This window comes from Hylobates moloch, unplaced genomic scaffold, assembly GCF_009828535.3.
Source record: "Hylobates moloch isolate HMO894 unplaced genomic scaffold, HMol_V3 SCAFFOLD_8, whole genome shotgun sequence".
NCBI classification, from domain to species: domain Eukaryota; kingdom Metazoa; phylum Chordata; class Mammalia; order Primates; family Hylobatidae; genus Hylobates; species Hylobates moloch.
The window spans coordinates 44,676,542-44,696,216 of record NW_026652283.1 but is presented as its reverse complement, the minus strand read 5'-3'; the positions used below and the strand labels follow the sequence as shown (position 1 = coordinate 44,696,216).

Sequence of the window (19,675 nt, the reverse complement as noted above, 5' to 3'; positions counted from 1 at the left end):
GATAACTAGCAATAAACTTCTGAAGCCTACAGCCCAAGTGAATAGCACCTTGTCACCTTCAAACCTAATAAGCTTCTCTGTCTTCTTTTGATAACTTTCTCTCTTTCCCTCCTTTTCTTTTCACACCCCCTTCCTGACACTCTCTACTATTACTTCTCTGAGCCCCTTTCTCTCTCTCTTTTTACCAGGTAGAATATTAAATTAAGTCTTGCCTTCAGTATTTATTATATTTTTCAATAAAATAATAAACATAGGTTTTAAAGACAGGAATTGAATTCCAGTTCCAACAATATAACCTTGGTAAATTAAAGTGTTTCAGTTTGCTCAACTGGAAAATGGGGATAATAATGGCATCTTCACAAAACTGTAGTAAGAATTACATTAAATGAAATTATATTTGTAAATTGTCTAGCCTAATGCCTGAAACACAATGAGTCTTCTATAAAGTTAATTCCCTTCCCTACTGATCTAGGAAAATCTTATCTGATCCTTGGTTATGTCTTCTACAGGTCAGCAGCTCTTAGCGGAAAAGGAGACCCTTGTTCTTCACACACATTTCCATCTATATTATTGATACAGATGGATCCACCACTACCAATACAGACAATGAATACCTCTAAATACAGAATTCTGCATTTCACTGATATAAACACTCCTTATCCTGGGTAGTCTCCTTGGTTTTAAAAATAAGTCAGTGCAGAGAAATTTAAGTAAACTTTTGAAACACAAGTAATTAGTGATGATTATAAGCTAAGCATTTAAAAGGCACTTAAACATTCTATATAAAACAATAAATTAAGGATATAACACTATATTTTAAAAACTGGCTTGGAACTGTCTCAGTAGTTTGAGCCATGGAGAAATAAATGAGCTACTTCATTGTAATACTTCCCATGTTAGGGTCTTAGAACAACAACAGGCCAATTGCCCGTTGCTTCTTCCCACTCACTGCAGCTCACTTTCACCTCATACCTAGAGACTGACTCTCTCCTCAAGTGAGTTCTATACTGGTATCTGGTAGATGTTAGTAAAAATAAAACTATTTTAAGAGAAGACATAGCACTGCAGGTCAAAACAGGCCACTCTGTTCTGATTTTATATTATTTCCCACACTAAGCTCAGATAACAGTCAGACAAAATAACCACAAAGAAAACCACTGTGGTCACTGTGTGATATTTCAAGCTACAGCCAAGAAAACAATGTGCAAAGGCTGGTGCTGATCAATGTAAGCCCTTCAACTGCAAGCCTAGAACCAAAACACAGGCCACATCAGGTAAACAGAAACCAAACTAGTGGGATTCCAGCTATGTGGAAAACACTATGTAACACATGAGACAAAGCGCACAAAGAGAAGAAAAAAATTAGGAGTTACTGGGTAGGGAAAGTAAGCCATTATTGTAGCCAGGTGCAAGTTCAATAGCAGCGACAGCTACGAAGATTCAGTAGACAAAGTTTCTTTAGGGAAAACGAAACAGAGACAATATTATGTTGAAAATTCAACATAAAGATGAATGTTTTAAGGACAGATGGAAACCAAGTTCAATACTAATCCCTAAGGCAATAAATGGCAAAATAGAGTGGCAATATGCTACAGCAATTAGAAAGAACAAAAGCGTTCAAGAACTAGAAGTATGAGTATAGTTTGGGTTTTTATTGAAGAATAGCACATTCTCACCAAGTTTGTAAAAGGAACTGAGATTTGTCATGGCATGCAGTTTTTAAAAAACATCAAAGTTCTCAGCCTATACCAGCTAAAATGGCAGGCAATTTCTAGGCCAAAGTCCCAGAAATGTTCAGTTTACTCTCATTGCCCATCTCTGAAGAATATGAGAGATGCAGCCACACGAAAAACCAGTAACTGACCTGCAACAGGCTTCTCCTGGAGTGAGCTAGAGTGACTATACTTACTGGAGTCCTCCTCCCACTGGAGTAAGTGTAGCTTCCACGCAGAATAATACAAAAATCCCAGTACCAGAAAGAGGCAGAGGGCTAGCAGCAGATTGCGCACAAATACCAAGAGTCCCATCTTCACATGATTTACAATTTCCTAAATGACCTAGAAAAGAAAAAAGTTTCGTTCTTAAAAGACAAAGCACTCATCTTATTGATATATTCTCTCTTAAAGTATCTATAGAAAGAATTTCCAAATGAAGAACAACTTAAGAGTTGTCACTTTCATATCATTGCATCTTCTAACCTGCTCATCCCCATCTCAAAAAACAGCTTCATCATCAGCCAGCGCCTAAGCTAGAAAGCAGCAATCATCCTTGCTTCCCCCGCCAGCCGCTGATATCCAGTCCCTAACTAGTTCTGGCAATTCTAGCCTCCCAGATATATTTCAAATCATATCCCCTTCCCATGATCACTACCCTAGACTGTGCTATCACAGCATTCCCACAAACACGTTTCCCTGCCTCCAAATTTACATTCCCCAAATCCATTTCCACATGGCACAAGAAGTCTTTTAATAACACAAAATCTGACAATATCCCTGCTTAAACCCCTTTGCATTCGTTCTCTACTGCTGCTGTGGCAAAGTGTCACAAACTTAGCAGTTTAAAACAACACAAAATTATCTCAGAGTTCTGAAGGCCAAAATCTGGGTATGGTGAGGCTCAGCTGGATCCTTGCTTAGAGTCGCACAAGGCCAAAACCAAGGTTCTGGTAGGGCTGTGTTCCTTTCTGGAGGCCCTGGAGAAGAATCCACTTCCACGCTCACTCAGGCTGTTGGCTGAACTCAGTTCGTGCAGCTGGAGGCACAAGGCCCCCGTTTCCTGGCTGGTTATCCACCAGGGGCCAGCCTTCACGCCTACAGTCCTTTTCATGCTTTCCATGTGGTCCCCTTCAGGCTCTCTCACTCTTTGAATCTCTCCAAATTCCCCCTCTACCATACCTTGCTTCTCTTCCAGCTGGAGAAACTTCTTTGCTTTTGGGGGCCCATGTAATTATATTGGGCCCACCTTAATAATCCAGGATAATCTCCCTATTTGAAGACCCAAAACCTTAATTATATCTGTGAAGTCCCTTGTGCCATGTCGAGTAACAAATTCATAGGTTCCAGGGATTAGGGTGTGGGTATCTTTAAAGAGCCATTCTGCCTAACACAGCTTTCATTCAATTCTCAACTCCTCTGAATAAAGTAATTGCTCCTTAAAGCCTAGCGGCTTCTGACTGAGCCTCGATTTACTCTCCAATCCATCTCTTGCTTCTCTCAACCTCATTTGTGCCCTGTGCTCTAGTCATTGTACTTTCTATTCATTAAACGTTGCCTTGTTGTTTCTATCCTCAAGATCTGTCTGGAATTCACCCACCCTGCTACTGTACCTGCTGTGCATCCTTTGATGTAAAAGGATGCATAGCAGGTACACCTTAAATGTAAAATGTAACATTGGCCAAGAAGACTGCCCTGGGTCAGGCCCCCAACCAAGCCCAATCAGATATCTCAGCCATGAAATGACAATGACATAAGAGAAAAAAATGATGTATAAATATTAATAATGGTGTGACAAAACATTATAATTTACAGATAATTGTCCACCTAGGAAAGCCAAGAGAGTATATTAAAAAATCATTAGAATAGGAAGTTCAATAAACTAGGTGATTATAAGATTAATTTACAAAAATCAACACATTCTTAAAAACCATACCAGCAATAACCAATTAGAAAATGTTAGGTGGGCTGGGTACAGTGGCTCACGCCTATAATCCCAGAACTTTGGTAGGCTGAGGCAGGAGAACTGCTTGGGCCCTGGAGTTTGAGGCCAGCCTAGGCAACATGATGAGATCCTATCTCTACAAAAGAAAAATAAAAAAATTAGCCAGGCCTAGTAGTATGCACCTGTGGTCCTAGCTACTCAGGAGGCAGGAGGATCCTTTAAGCCCAGGAGGTTGAGGCTGCAATGAGTTGTAAGCATGCCACTGTACTCCAGCCTGGGTGACAGAGCAAGACCATGTCGAAAGAAAGAAAGAAAAGAAAGAAAGAAAGGGAAAGAGAAGAAAGAAAAGAAAACGTAAAGTGAAAAAATTCCATTCATGATGGCAACAAAATCTATAAAATAACTAAAAATAAACTTAGCAAGAAATGGGCAAGACTTTCACCAAAGAACATAAAATATCTGAGTAAATAAAGACACAAGAGGTTCTTTTTTTTCCCCCGAGATGGAGTTTCCCTCTGTCGCCCAGGCTGGAGTGCAATGGCATGATCTCAACTCACTGCAACCTCCACCTCCCCGCGTTCCTCCTGCCTCAGCCTCCTGAGTAGCTGGGATTACAGACACGCGCCACTACGCCCAGCTGATTTTTTTGTATTTTTAGTAGAGATGGGGTTTCACCATGTTGGCCAGGATGGCCTCCTGATCTTGTGATCTGCCCACGTCGGCCTCCCAAAGTGCTGGGATTACAGGTGTGAGCCACCACGCCTGGCGAAAGAGGTTCTTAGGTGAGAAGATTCAATTTGAAATATGTCAGTTTTCCTGAAATGTGAGTTTTCTATAAATTCAGTTTCATTCCAGTCAAAATCCATGAATTTTCTGAACTTGCATCTAAAGATAATCTGAAGAGTTCATGCCCAAGAAGGGCCAAGAAATTTCTTAAAATGAAAAATAATGGGATGAGAATCTGCCTTGCCAGATATCGAACCAACTCAAAGCTATAATTACTAAGGTAGATAGGTACTGGCAGAGGAAAAAACAGGTCAATGGAAGAGAACGGAGTCTAGAAATATGTTATCTCAAATAGAGAAAGAGATACATATACACACATACACGAATGAGTTTACTTTATACATATAAATGCACTCAATTTACTCTATGCTAAGCATGCACATATAAAAATGGGAGAAAGGCCTGACAGGCTATACAGCTGTTAGCATGCTTACCTATAGGGAATAGGATGGGATGATGAGAAGCAGGTGAGACTTGGAGGACTTTTACTTTTCCCTTTGTACACTTCTGAATTAAATTTATTTGTCATAGGGCCTAGGATGGCAGCTCAGACCTGAGAGGCCGAAGCAGGAGGACTACAGGAGCCCAGGAGTTCGAGACCAGCCTGGGCAAGATGATGAGATGAGACCCCCATCTCTACAAAAAATTTTAAGATTAGCTGGACATGGTGGCATGTGCCTATAGTCCCAGCTACTTGGGAGGCTGAGGCGGGAAGATTGCTTGAGCCCAGGAGTTCGAGGCTGCAGTGAGTTACGATCATGCTACTGCACATCAGCCTGGGCAACAAAGACGCTGTCTCTTAAAAAAAGTATTTTTTATAAAGTCACAAGTACTGCCTCCATTAATTTTTTACTATTAAAAAAATCAAACAACACATTGTAGAAATGTAAATTGGTAGACTCCTTCAGGAACAATTTAGAAGTATCTACTGAAATTTGTAATATTCATATACCTTAACCCAGTCTTTCTATTCCTATGACTTTTTTCTCAAACGATACTCCCACAAATATTAAAAAGGACATGTACATGAATGTTCATTAGCAACTCTTGAGTATAACAGCAAGATACTAGAAACAGTTTAAATGCCCAATAATAGGGACCCAATAATTAAATTATGGTAAGTCTCCCTGGTCACATCCATTGAGGTCTTAGCAGGAAAGAGATGGCATATGCAAAGGAGTAAACTGAAGGAAGTTTAATGGCAGGATTTTTTATCGCTGTTGTGAGCAGCATTTAAAGGAACCAACAAGGAATGGTGAAGCAGCCAGGGACTAGCAACGGCAGGAAGCTATTTCTACCCTTCAACCCGAAAGGGCAAAAGAAGAGAAGGGTGTCACTGGAGCCCAGCAAGAGCTGGCTGGAGAAGAGAAGCCACCCTACAAGAGCAGTGATCACAGACAATGAGCATAGCTGCTACTAGAACCATGGCAAGGGACAATGGGGGATAAAACATAGTCTGCTACTGTGTTTCATCTGGGAGTCATCTCCCAACATTGGCCCTCAGATCTCCTGGCAGTGTCTTTTATCAGCTGATCCCAGCTGGAAGCCAGAAGGCAAGGAAGCCCAGATGATGCAGGTAACAGAGACCAGCTGCCAGTACACAGAAGAAACGAAGGTGAATAAAGTATCTGCCAGGGCAGGAGAATAACAGTGTAGAATATAATGTACCAGCTGGAAAGAATGAGGCATATCTGCATGTACTAACCGGGAAGTGTGTCTAGAACATACTGCTAAGTGAAAAAAATCTAGCTGTAGAATAGTTATGTATATATATGGCCCCATACTGGCAACAACAAACGAAGATGACAATAATATTTAAAAATTAAGATTAAGGGCTGGGCGCCATGACTCATACCTATAAGCCCAGCACTTTAGGAGGCTGAGGCTGGTGGATCACCTGAGCCTAGGAATTCTAAACCAACCTGGGCAACACAGTAGGAGGACCCTGTCTCTACAAAAAAAATTTTTTAAAAATTGGTCAGGGCCGGGCGGGGTGGCTCATGCCTATAATCCCAGTACTTTGGGAGGCCAAGGTGGGTGGATCACGAGGTCAGGAGATCGAGACCATCCTGGCTAACACTGTGAAATCCCGTCTCTACTAAAAATACAAAAAATTAGGCCGGGCGCGGTGGCTCACGCCTGTAATCCCAGCACTTTGGGAGGCCGAGGCGGGTGGATCACGAGGTCAGGAGATCGAGACCATCCTGGCTAACATAGTGAAACCCTGTCTTTACTTAAAAAAAAAAAAAAAAAAAATTAGCCAGGCATGGTGGCGGGCGCCTGTAGTCCCAGCTACTCGGGAGGCTGAGGCAGGAGAACGGTGTGAACCCGGGAGGTGAAGCTTGCAGGGAGCCTAGATCGCGCCACTGCACTCCAGCCTGGGCAACAGAGCAAGACTCCATCTCAAAAAAAAAAAAAAAAAATTAGCTGGGTGCAGTGGCACGCACCTGTAGTCCCAGCTACTTGGGACGCTGAGGCAGGGGAATCGCTTGAACCCAAGAGGCGGAGGTTGCAGTGAGCCGAAATCGTGCCACTGCACTCCAAGCCTGGGCGACAGAGCGAGACTCCATCTCAATAATAAAAATAAAAAAAATTATTCAGGCATGGTGGTATGTGCCTGTACTGGTGGTATAGCCCCAACTAATTGGGAAGCTAAGGTAGGATTTATTGAGCCCAGGAGGTTGAGGTTGCAGTAAGCCAAGGTTGCACCACTGTACTCCAGCCTGGATGACACAGTGAGACACCATCTCAAAGAGAAAAAAAAAAAAAGACTAAGTATCTAGTACATACATAAAAGAATATACACCAAACTATTGACAATAATTATCTCTGAAAAGTGGGTTCAGATGGAATACTTTGACAAGGTATTTATTTATCCATATATTTATTTTTAATGTTTGTATTTGTAAAAGTAAATACATAAAGTTTTAAGTGAAATAGAAATCAGAGACTTGATAGCTAGGCATGGTGGTTCATGCCTGTAACCCTAGCACTTTGAGAGGCCAGGAATTCGAGACCAGCCTGTGCAACATAGTAAGTTCCTGTCTCCAGAAAAAATTTAAAAATCAGCCAGGCATGGTGGCGTGGGCCTGTAGTCCTAGCTATTTGAGAGGCTGAGGTAGGAGGATCGCTTGAGCCCATAAGTTTGAGGTACAGTAAGCCATTATCACACCACTGCACCCCCGCCTGGGCAACAGAGCAAGACTCTGTCTAAAAAAAAAAAAAAAGAAAGAAGAAAAAGAAAAAAGAAAAGAAAAAGAAATCAGAAACTTGTATTTCTAACTACACAAAGAACTATATATCTTGTCCAAACTTCCCACCGAAAACAACTAAAAATTTAAGTTGTAAGTAGTCTGCGCACAAAAGGCAAGTGGTTCTTGGAAAGAATTTTCTTTTCTTTTAGAAGGGGGCAGAGGTGGCTGGCACCACCCCTCTCCCTTCTTTCTGTGCTGAATGCAAGAGATGTGATGCTAAGTTGTCACAACCATACAGTGACCACAGCCCAAGGCTCTGGCAGACACGCAACAGTCAGTGAGTCAACAGATGTACCCATTCTTTCAACAAATATGGCAGTGAGAAGGCTGAAGTAATCACCTGTTTTATTTCAGTCTTTTCCATTAGCAAAAACAATCTTCAAATGACAAGAGTAAAACAAATCCCAAGGAAGAAACTGATTTCCGAAAGTAGACAACATACACAAGAGCAAAAAAGAGCTTAAAGGAAGCCAAAGCCTCCAAGACAAGGAGAACAATATCCCGAGATCCTGTGAGAGATGTAATTTCAAACTCGCCGCTAGGACAAAAGTCAGACACATTCTAGAAGTGAGGCTGTGGGGTAAAAACAGGCTCTTTCATACATTACTGGTGGTGGAAGAGATTTGAAAATATCTGACAAAATTACACATGCTTTTAACCCTTTAACCCAACAGTCTCACTTCTAAGAAACTATCCCAAAGATACACTGACAAAAATACAAAAAGTCTTATGTGAATGGCCACTTACTGCAGCACTATTTGTAACATAACAGAATAAGACTCAATGTACTCCAAATGTCCTTCAACAGGGGTTGAATCAACTATGGTACATACACAAAATAGGTACTATGCATCCATAAAAGAAATGAAGTCCCTCTATCCCTTCCTTTCTAAATAATTTAATCTAAAAACCAGTAGGCTTTAGGGAGAGTCACACGTGCCTGGGGTGAAAGGGGAGAGAGAGACATTAGTCCTGTGAGGGGTCTAGGTTGTGGCAACAGGTGATTTGGGATTGACCGGGTAAGTAAATGTATTGAAGCTAATGGGAACAAGATTTCCCAATGATGGAGAAGAAAGTTACAAATATGGAAAGGAAAAACTGGAATTAATCTTTTGACTTGTATTGAAATCGGAGGTATTCCGTGGGGAAAAAAAAAATGGTTTTTAATATATAACCAGGTGTGGTGGCTCACATCTGTAATCCCAGTACTTTGGGAGGCCAAGGCGTAAGGATCACTTGAGCCCAGAGTTTGAGACCAGCCTGGGCAATATAGTCTCTACAAAAAATTGTCTCGATAGCTGGGCATGGTGGTGGACACCTGTAATCCCAGCTACTTGGGAGGCTGAGGCAGGAGAATCGCTCGAACTGGGGAGGCAGAGGTTGCAGTGAGCCCAGATCACGGCACTGCACTCCAGCCTGGGTGACAGAGTGAGACTCTGTCTCAAAAAAAAAGAAAAAAAATTGTCTCTACAAAAAATTTAAAAATTAGCTAGGCCTCGTGGCACGTGCCTGTAGTCCTAGTCACTCAGGAGTCTGCGGTGGGAGGAGCGCTTGAGCCTAGGCAGTGAAGGCTGCAGTGAGCTGAGAACATGCAACTGCACTCCAGCCTGGGCGACAAAGAGAGACTCTGTCTCAAAACTAACAATAATACAGAAATATATATGTGTGTGTGTATATGTACATATATGTGTATACATATGTGTATATATGTGTGTGTATATATACAAAGATATAAAAAATAAATACAGTGCAGATAGTGTGTGTACATTTGTGTGTATACACACATATAATTTCTTTTTAAACACTGCTTCTGTCGTTCAGACCAGAGTGCAGTGGCGTGATCATACCTCACTGCAACCTCGACCTCCTGGTCTCAAGTGATCCTCCCATCTCGGCTTCCCAAGTAGGTAGGACCATAGGCACGTGTCACCATGTCCAGCTACTAAAATATTTTTAACTTTTTGTGGAGACAGGGTCTTGCTATGTGGCCCAGGCTGGTCTCAAACTCCTAGACTCAAATGATCCTCCTGCCTTGCCCTCCCAAAGTGCTGGGATTATAGGCATGCGCCACTGTGCCCACCCCCCCCACATATATTCTTTAGCTCTGCCCACAGAAAGAGCCTGGCAGTGGTCATAAACAGCATGAAGCATATCTAGTACCTAGATTTTGGTGGTGTTTTTGTTTTTGTTTTTGTTTTCTGAGACGGAGTTTCGCTCTTGTTGACCAGGCTGGAGTGCAATGGTGCGATTTCAGCTCACCGTAACCTCCGTAAATCTTGGTTTTGAAACACTATTCTCCACTAACAAGAAGCAGGGTGCAGCCATAAAAAAGAATGAATTCAGGTCTTTGCAGCAACATGGTTGCTGCTGGAGGCCATCATCCTAAGCAAATTAACTCAGGAACAGAAAACCAAATACCACATGTTCTTACTTGTAAGTGGCAGCTAAACATTGGGTACTTACGGACACACAGATGGCAATAACAGACACTGGAGACTACTAGATGGGGATGAGGGGTGAAGGCGCAAGGGTTAAAAAATGAACTGTTGGGTACTATGCTGAGTACATGGGTGACAGGATCAATCATACTCCAAATCTCAGCATCACACAATACCCATGTAACAAACCTGAACATGTACTCACTGAATTGAAAATAAAAGTTGAAATTATTTTTTTAAAAAAGGTTTAGGACACAGATAGAAAAAGGCACTTAATATTCAAGAGGAGTCATGGGTCTTCTGGGAGAAAAAAAATGTGAGACACCTAAAACCCAGAACAATGTGAAGTTTGGGGAAAGGATGAGGCTAAAGACAGCACAAATGATTTTTCAAATTTATGTTTGAAGCAAGAAGAAAAGATGAGGAACAGGTTTAGTTTCATCTCTGATACAGCATTTCTTGTTAAAACTGATGGCTTTCTCTGCAGGCACCTGCCTTCTGAATGCTGGTCCCACTCAGCCATCCACTTTCACTTTTTACCAAGTTAATTTCTACTGATTCTTCAGATCAGTTAATTACTGGTAAGCTGCCCCTCCCCAGTCAAGGATCTTTTATTACCCTATCATAGAATCACATTTCTTTCCTTAGTGCACTTCTCTCACTTGAGAAATGCCCCCATTAATGTTATTACTTGATTAATATCGACCTCCCTTTTCTCTTGCCAGGGCTGAAATTGTGTCTGGTTTTGCTCATCATCTTATAGCATATAGCAGGAGTTTAATAAACAATTGTTTAAAAAAAAAAAAAAAAGGAAGCAGGTCTCCTTGGAAGAATGGCTGACTCTAAGGCTGGGGCAGAGAAGGTGTAAGATAAGTCTGGGCCACCTTGTTGTGCCTGAAAGTGGGAAAACGCTCAGAGAGAGAACAGGTCAAAAGGAAAAAGGAATCAGCCTGAGGAGCTCCTACTGGTCAGATATGGAGCAATTCAGCATCAAGATAAATAATCCATTAAATAAGAATCTAATAAACGAAGAGGGGAGAAAGCTCTCAGAGTGAAATGACAGCTGATGAAAATAGAAGGAATAATGTAATTAGAAAATCACCATTTAGGAACCATTATAGTAATAATTCACCTAAGAAACATCAATGGATGCTAAAATTAATGTGTACAAGTTTTACAAGAAATGGGATACAGGGCCAGACACAGTGGCTCAGGCCTGTAATCTCAGCACTTTGGGAGGCCGAGGCAGGCGGATCACTTGAGGTCAGGAGTTCGAGACCAGCCTGGCCAACATGGGGAAACCCCATATTACTAAAAATACAAAAATTAGCCAGGCATGGTGGCACGCACCTGTAATCTCAGCTACTTGTGTGGCTGAGGCAGAAGAATTGCTTGAACTCGGGAGGCGGAGGTTGCAGTGAGCCAAGATGGTGCCACTGCACTCCAGCCCGGACAAGAGAACAAGACTCTGTCTCAAGAAAAGAAAAAGAAATGGGATATAGGCCAGGCACAGTAGCCCATGCCTGTAATACTAGCACTTTGGGAGACCAAAGTAGGGGGATCACATGAGGCCAAGAGTTCAAGACCAGCCTGGGCAACACAGCAAAATTCCATCTCTAGAAAAAATTTTAAGATTAGCTAGGCGTAGTGGCATGTGCCTGTAGTCCCAGCTACTTGGGAGGCTGAGGAAGGAGGATTGCTTGAGCCCAGGAGTTAGAGGCCGCAATGAGCTAAGATCATGCCACTGCACTCCAGCCTTAGTGACAGAGCAAGACCCTGTCTCTTATAAACAAATAAATAAGAAATAAGATATAAAATAGTTTTAAACTATTTCCTCACTAATTATTAACAGAGGGGAACAGAGTAACTTTGCAGTTGAGAAATCTGACAGACATCACAATAAGCTAGCTGAAGGGGATATATGGGAGTTCTTTGTAATATTTCTACAACTCTTTTGTAAATGAGAAATTATTTCAAAATGAACAGTTAAAAGCGAAAAGAATTTTAAACTAAATGTTCAAATAAACATCTAAATGAGAGTTTATGCAGCCACTTAAAATGGCTGCATAAACTTAAAAAAATTTTTTAATGGTATAGAGAAATGTTTTTGGTATCGTACTAAATGAGAAAAATAAAACATACGGCCGGGTGCAATGGCTCACGCCTATAATCCCAGCACTTTGGGAAGCTAAGGCAGGCACATCACTTGACCCTAGGAGTTCGACATTAGCCTGGGCAACATGGTGAAACCGTCTCTACAAAAAATACAAAAATTAGCTAGGCATGGTGGTGCATGCCTGTAGTCCCAGCAACTCAGGAGGCTGAGGTGGGAGGATCACTTAAGACTGGGAAGTGGAGGCTGCAGTGAACTGAGACCATGCCACTACACTCCAGCCTGGGTGACAGAGTGAGACACTGTCTCAAAAAAATTAATTAATTAATTAAATTAAATAAGAGTATCAGGCACTCAACCATGAGAGACAGAAAAAGATAAATAAAAAATAAAAATGCTAGAAGTAGATTAAGACAGAATTCTGGCTGTGGGACTGCACTTGGCCTCCCTGTATGGTCAGAAAAAAGCATGCAGGCCAGGCGGAGTGGCTCATGCCATAATCCTAGCACTTTGAGAGGCCGAGGTGGGTGGATCACCTGAGGTCAGTTCAAGACCAGTCTGACCAACATGGTAAAACCCCGTCTCCACTAAAATACAAAATTAGCTGGGCGTGGTGGCGCATGCCTATAATCCCAGCTACTTGGGAGGCTGAGGCAGGAGAATAGCTTGAACCTGGGAGGCAGAGGTTTTCGTAAGACAAGATTGCACCACTGCACTGCAGCCTGAGCAACAAGAGTGAAACTCCATCTCACAGAAAAAGAAAGAAAAGAAAAAAGAAAAAAGCATGCAGGTAAAGAGTTGCAGATGCTCCCTCTAGAATGCCGATGGAGCACAGCGATCTGGACTCATCCTCTCCACACACATGCATCTTATCCCAGAGAGGGAAGTGGCTCTCTTCCGTCCAAAGCTAACAGGACAAACACTATGTGCCAGGGATTACACATGGCAGCGAGGACACTGAAACACAGAAACTCAGGCCCCACCTTAGAAGACTTCTGACTTCTCTCTTCTCATTAATTCTTCAACTCTGTGATCCAATCTGGCTTCTAATCCCACCTGTCACTGTGGTAAATGAGTTTACCACTGACCTCTTAAGTGCCAAATCCACTGGACACCTTACAGTCCTCCCGCAATTTGACCTTTATACAGCCCCTGAAACTGTGAGAGGTGGTAAGAGCCTTTCTCTGTCTTCTTTGCCACTCATCTTTTAGGACTGTGTTCAAGTGTTAGCTCCTTCAGGAAGCTTTCCTTAATCACAGTCCTACACCATGACTGTGCTCCATAACATCCCATGCTCATCTCTACCATAGCATTTAGAAAACATCTTGTCTCTTTTTCTGTCTCTGCAGATAATTAGCATACAATTTGAAAAAAGAACCTATAATTCAGGTCTGTTAAATCACTAACATTTATCAACATAGTGCCTCAAATATAGTAACACTCAAGAAGAGTTTGTTTAAAAATAAAATAGCCTGTAATCCCAGCACTTTGGGAGGCTGAGGAAGGCAGATGGCATGAGCTCAGGAGTTTGAGACCAGCCTGGGCAACATGGCGAAACCCCAGCTCTACAAAATAAAAAAAATGAAAATAGCCAGGTGTGGTGGTGAGGGCCTGTAGTCCCAGCTACTCATGGGGCTGAAGCAGGAAGATCACTTGAGCACGGGAGGCAGACGTTGCAGTTAGCTGAGATTGCACCACTGCAATCCAGACTGGGAAACAGAGTGAGACCCTATCTCAAAAAATAAATAAATAAATAAATAAATAAATAAAATATATTTCCAATTATATTCCCCAACTCTAGACACAATATAATTTGTACACATTCCAAAAAGTAACACATTCTAAAGGTATAATTTGAATGCATATATATATGCATACATATATATACATACGCACACAACAATTTTAAATATAGAGAGCAGCTCAGGGTGCTATCTTAGGCTTTCTTACATTCTCATTCTGCAGATATCCCCAAAGCAATGTCATCCTCTTCTGTGACTTCATTTACCACCATTATGCTGACTCTTAGTCCATTTACTTTGCTATAAAGAAATACCTGAGGCTGGACACGGTGGCTCACGCCTGTAATCCCAGCACTTTGGGAGGCCGAGGCGGGCAGATCACCTGAGGTCAGGAGTTCGAGACCAGCCTGGCCAACATGGTGAAACCTCATCTCTACTAAAAATACAAAAATTAGCCAGGCATGGTGATGTGTGCCTGTAAACCCAAATACTCGGGAAGCTGAGACAGAAGAATCACTTGAACCCAGGAGGCAGAGGTTGCAGTGAGCTGAGATCATGCCACTGCACTCCATCCTGGGCAACAGAGTAGGACTCTGTCTAAAAAAAAAAGAAAAAAGAAATACTTGCGACTGATATAAAAAAAGAAAAAAGAAATACCTGAGACTGGGTAATTTCTAAAGAAAAGAGTTTATTTGGCTCACAGTTCTCTAGGCTGTATAAGAAGCAAGGCACCAGCATCCACTTCTGATGAGAGCTTCAGGGTACTTCCGTTCATGGCAGAAGGGGAAAGGGAGCAGACATCACATGCCAAGAGAGGAGGGAAGGCTGGGCGTGGTGGCTCACGCCTGTAATTCCAGCACTTTGGGAGGCTGAGGCAGGTGGATCACCTGAGGTCAGGAGTTTGAGACCAGTCTGGCCAACACGGTGAACTCCCGTCTCTACTAAAAATACAAAACTTAGCTGGGTGTGGTGGTGCATGCCTGTAATCCCAGCTACTCAGGAGGCTGAGGCAGAAGAATCACTTGAATCTGGGAGGCTGAGGTTACCGTGAGCCCAGTTCATGCCACTGCACTCCAGCCTGGGTGATAGAACGAGACTCTATCTCAAAAAAAAAAAAAGGAGAGAAGAGAGAGAGGGGAAGGTTGCCACCCTCTTTTATTTTTTATTTTTATTTTTATTTATTTATTTTTTTTGAGACGGAGTCTCGCTCTGTCGCCCAGGCTGGAATGCAGTGGCGCAATCTCGGCTCACTGCAAGCTCCGCCTCCCAGGTTCACGCCATTCTCCTGCCTCAGCCTCTCCGAGTAGCTGGGACTACAGGCGCCCGCCACCACGCCTGGCTAATTTTTTGTATTTTTAGTAGAGACGGGGTTTCACCGTGGTCTCGATCTCCTGACCTCGTGATCCGCCCGCCTCGGCCTCCCAAAGTGCTGGGATTACAAGCGTGAGCCACCGCACCCAGCCGCCTCTTTTAAATAACCAGCTCTGAGGGAAAAGTCACTCATTATGCAGGGACTGCACCAAGCAGTTTATGAGGGATCCGCTCCCATGACCCAAAGACCTCTCACTAGGCTCTACCTCCAACACTGGGGATCAAATTTCAACATTAAATTTGGAGAGAACAAATATCCAAACTATGTCACTATCCCAAATTTTACATATTCAGCGTAGATATCCCTTCTGAGTTCCAAGTCCAAGTATGTAACTTCTTGCTACACCTCATCATCTAGATGTTTCACCCCGAGGAATTCCTCTTCCTCCAGCATCTACTATCTCAATCAAAGTCAACCCTTTCACAGACACTTCTATAAGAAACCTGGAAATTAGCCTTGACACTAGACTCCTCTTCACTCTCATCCTGCACACATCATCAATCAAGTCCTACAAATTTTATCCCTAAATACTTCCTGAAGCCACACATCCCTCCCTCTTCACTGCCACCATCCTAATTCAAGTCACCATAACCTTTTGCATGGACTACTACAATAGCCTAGTAAGCCTCCTACATCCATTCTTGCCCTTGCCCAATTCATTCTCCACACAGCAGCCAATGTGACAGGATTATTTCACTCCCAGGCTTAAACTTCATACATTTCCCATTTTCTTTAGGGTAAAGTCTCAGACTCCTTAAACAAAGCCTAGACATCTGGCCCCTTCCCAGCTCTCCTCCACATCTCTTGCCACCTCATCTTTTTATGAGCCTGCAACATGGAGCTTCTCTCAGTGTTTTCAACTTATCATGCCCTTCCAATGTCAGGCTGAAGCCCTTCTGACTCACCGCTTTATTTACCTCCCAATGTCAGGCTGAAGCCCTCCTGACCCCACCACTTCATCTAGCCAACTCTTACTTATCTTTTACGTCTCAGCTAAAACCTTAATTCTTTAGGGAAGCATTACCTGTCTCCAGGCTTTAGGTTAGGTCTCCCTGTCATATAGTCCTACCATACCTATATATCCCTATCCCATTACATTGTGCATTTATAATTTCCTAAGTATCTACAATAATTTAATATTTATATTCTGGCTGATCCAGGCAAGGAACATGTCTATTTTGTTCACCATTTTATCCCTGGTAGGTGCTCAAAAACTGTCTGTTGACTAACTGATTATTCAATCCGTTACAGTGTGCTTGAAAAGAAATACATAAGAGGGCCGGGCATGTGGCTCACGCCTGTAAGCCCAGCACTTTGGGAAGCCGAGGCAGGTGGATCACCTTAGGTCAGGAGTTCAAGACCAGCCTGACCAACATGGTGAAACCGTGTTTCTACTAAAAGTACAAAATCAGTCAGGCGCAGTGGCACATGCCTGTAATCTCAGCTACTCAGGAGGCTGAGGCAGGAGAATCGCTTGAATCCAGGAGGCGGAGGTGGCAGCGAGCTGAGGTCACACCATTGCACTCCAGCCTGGACAAGAGCAAAACTCTGTCTCAAAACAAAACAAAAAAAGAGCCAGGCACAGTGGCTCATGCCTGTAATCCCAGCACTTTGGGAGGCTGAGGCGGGCGGATCACCTGAGGTCGGGAGTTCGAGACCAGCCTGACCAACACGGAGAAACCCCGTCTCTACTAAAACTACAAAATTAGCTGGGCGTGGTGGCGCATGCCTGTAATCCCAGCTACTCGGGAGGCTGAGGCAGGAGAATAACTTGAACCTGGTGGGTGGAGGTTACAGTAAGCCAAGGTCATGCCATTGCACTCCAGCCTGGGCAACAAGAGGGAAACTCCGTCTCATTTAAAAAAAAAAAAAAAAAAAAAAAAAGATTTAATGATAGGTACTTCATTTCTTCTTCTTCTTTTTTTTTTTAAGAGACAGGGTCTTGCTCTGTTGCACAGGCTAGAGTGCAGTGGTACGATCATGGCACACTGCAGCCTCCAACTATTGGGCTCAAGTGATCCTCCCACCTCAACCTCCCAAGTAACTGAAACTACAGGTATGCACTACCACGCCTGGCTAATTTTTTACTTTTGTGGAGATAAGGTCTCACTATGTTTCCCAGGCTAGTCTTGAACTCCTGGCCTCAAGCAATCCTCCTGCTTCAGCCTCCCAAAGTGCCAGAATTATAGGCATGAGCCACTATGCCTGGCCCAGTACTTCATTGTTTTTATTGCTGAATACTATTTCAATCTAGGAATATACCATATTTTATTTAACCATTCATCAGCTGGCAAGACATTTGGGTTGTTTCTACTTTTTGGCTGAATAACGCTGCTATGAACATTCACGTATACATTTGTGTATGGACATACTCTTGGGCATACACCTAAGAGTGGAAGTGGGTATGTAACTAGAGCTGTGGTTTGAACATGTCCCCCAAAAAAGCATGTGTTGGAAACTTAATCTCCAATACAACAGTGCTGGGAGGTGCAGCCTAATGAGAGGTATTTAGGTCATGAGGGCTCCACCCTCATGACCGGATTAATGTCAATTATAAAAGGGCTTGAGGCTGTGAGTTCAGTCTCTTTCTCTCTCTCCCTCACTCTCTCTTGCCCTTCCAGGTCCTGCCATGAGATGATACAGCAAGGAGGCCCTCACGACATGCCAGCCCCTTGATCTTGGACTACCCAGCCTCCAAAACTGTAAGAAATAAATCTGTTTTTTATAAATTACCCAGTCTCAGCTATTGTTATAGTAACACAAAATGGACTAGGACACCTAGAATGACATCTACTGGTTGTATGGTAATTCTGTTTGACTGCTTGAAGAAATGACAGCGTGTTTCCCAAAGTGGCTACACATTTTACATTCCCACCAGCAGCGAATGAGCATTCCAATTTCTCCACATCACCAGCTCTAACACTTATTATTTTTTTCTTTAAGAGACAGGGTATCACTCTGTGATCCAGGCTGGAGTGCAGTGTCATGACCTCAGCTCAGTGCAGCTGCAGCCTCCTAGGCTCAAGCAATCTTCCTGCCTCAGCTTCCTGAGCAGCTGGGACTACATGCCTGGCTAATTATTCTATTTTTTGTAAAGATGGGGTCTCACTGTGTTGCACAGGATGGTCTCTAACTCCTGGGCTCAAGTAATCCTCCCACTTCAAATCCCAAAGTGGTGGGATTATAGGTGTAAGCCACTGCTTATTCTTTTTTTTTTTTTTTTTTTTTGAGACATAGTCTTGCTCTGTCGCTCAGGCTGGAATGCAGTGGTGTGATCTCGGCTCACTGAAACCTCCGCCTCTCAGTTTCAAGTGATTCTCCTGCCTCACCCTCCAGAGTAGCTGGGATTACAGGCATATGCCACCATACCTGGCTAATTTTTGTAATTTCAGTAGAGACGGGCTTTCGCCATGTTGGCCAGGCTGGTGTCGAAACTCCTGACCTCAAGTGATCCGCCCACCTCAGCCTCCCAAGCCACTGCTTATTTTTTTTTTTTGAGACACAGTTTCACTTTGTTGCCCAGGCTGGAGTGCAGTGGCATGGTCTTGGCTCACTGCAACTTCACCCTCCCAGGTTCAAGCAATTCTCATGCCTCAGCCTCCCATGTAGCTGGGATTACAGGCACCCACCACCACACCTGGCTGATTTGTTTTTGTATTTTAGTAGAGACGAGGTTTCGCCATGTTGCCCAGGCTGGTCTCGAACTCCTGAGCTCAGGCAATCCACTCATCTTGGCCTCCCAAAGTGCTAGGATTACCAGCATGAGCCACCGTGCCTGGCCCCAAGCCACCACTTATTCTTATCTGCTGTTTTGATTCCAGCCACCATAGAGTGTGAGGTAGCATCTCATGGTAGTTTTGATCTGCACTCCCCTGAAGGCTGATGATGTTAACCATCTTTCTGTGTGCTTATTTCTTTACTTCTTATTAGCCAGTCTTACATTACTCCAATTCTCTGTAATAGTTAAGTAATTCTTACGTTAAACCTTATCTATTCAAATTACCATGTGATTTATCTCTTTTAATTGGATCCAGACTCCTGCAAGATGAGTAGTCAGTGACTTCCTGAGTAGAAATCAGATGACCTACAATGGTTTTAAAAACAGAGAACAGGGCCGGGCGCGGTGGCTCACGCTTGTAATCCCAGCACTTTGGGAGGCCGAGGCAGGTGGATCACGAGGTCAGGAGATCGAGACCACGGTGAAACCCTGTCTCTACTAAAAATACAAAAAAATTAGCCGGGCGTGGTGGCGGGCGCCTGTAGTCCCAGCTACTCGGAGAGGCTGAGGCAGGAGAATGGCGTGAACCCGGGAG

The 19,675-nt window shown here is 43.2% G+C and overlaps 1 protein-coding gene across 15 annotated transcripts in view; it reads right to left on the bottom strand.

Moving 5' to 3' along the window:
• ST3GAL3 (ST3 beta-galactoside alpha-2,3-sialyltransferase 3) overlaps positions 1-19,675 on the bottom strand; it is a 226,258-nt gene that overhangs the window by 192,791 nt on the left and 13,792 nt on the right. For all 15 annotated transcript variants that reach the window (XR_009214632.1, XR_009214631.1, XR_009214630.1 and 12 more), the window contains exon 2: positions 1,910-2,057. Coding sequence is in view for 11 of the 15 variants with exons in the window: in XM_058443254.1 (XP_058299237.1) it covers positions 1,910-2,027 (118 nt within the window). In the remaining 4 variants the exon portion in view is untranslated. The remainder of the gene's footprint in view (positions 1-1,909; positions 2,058-19,675) is intronic.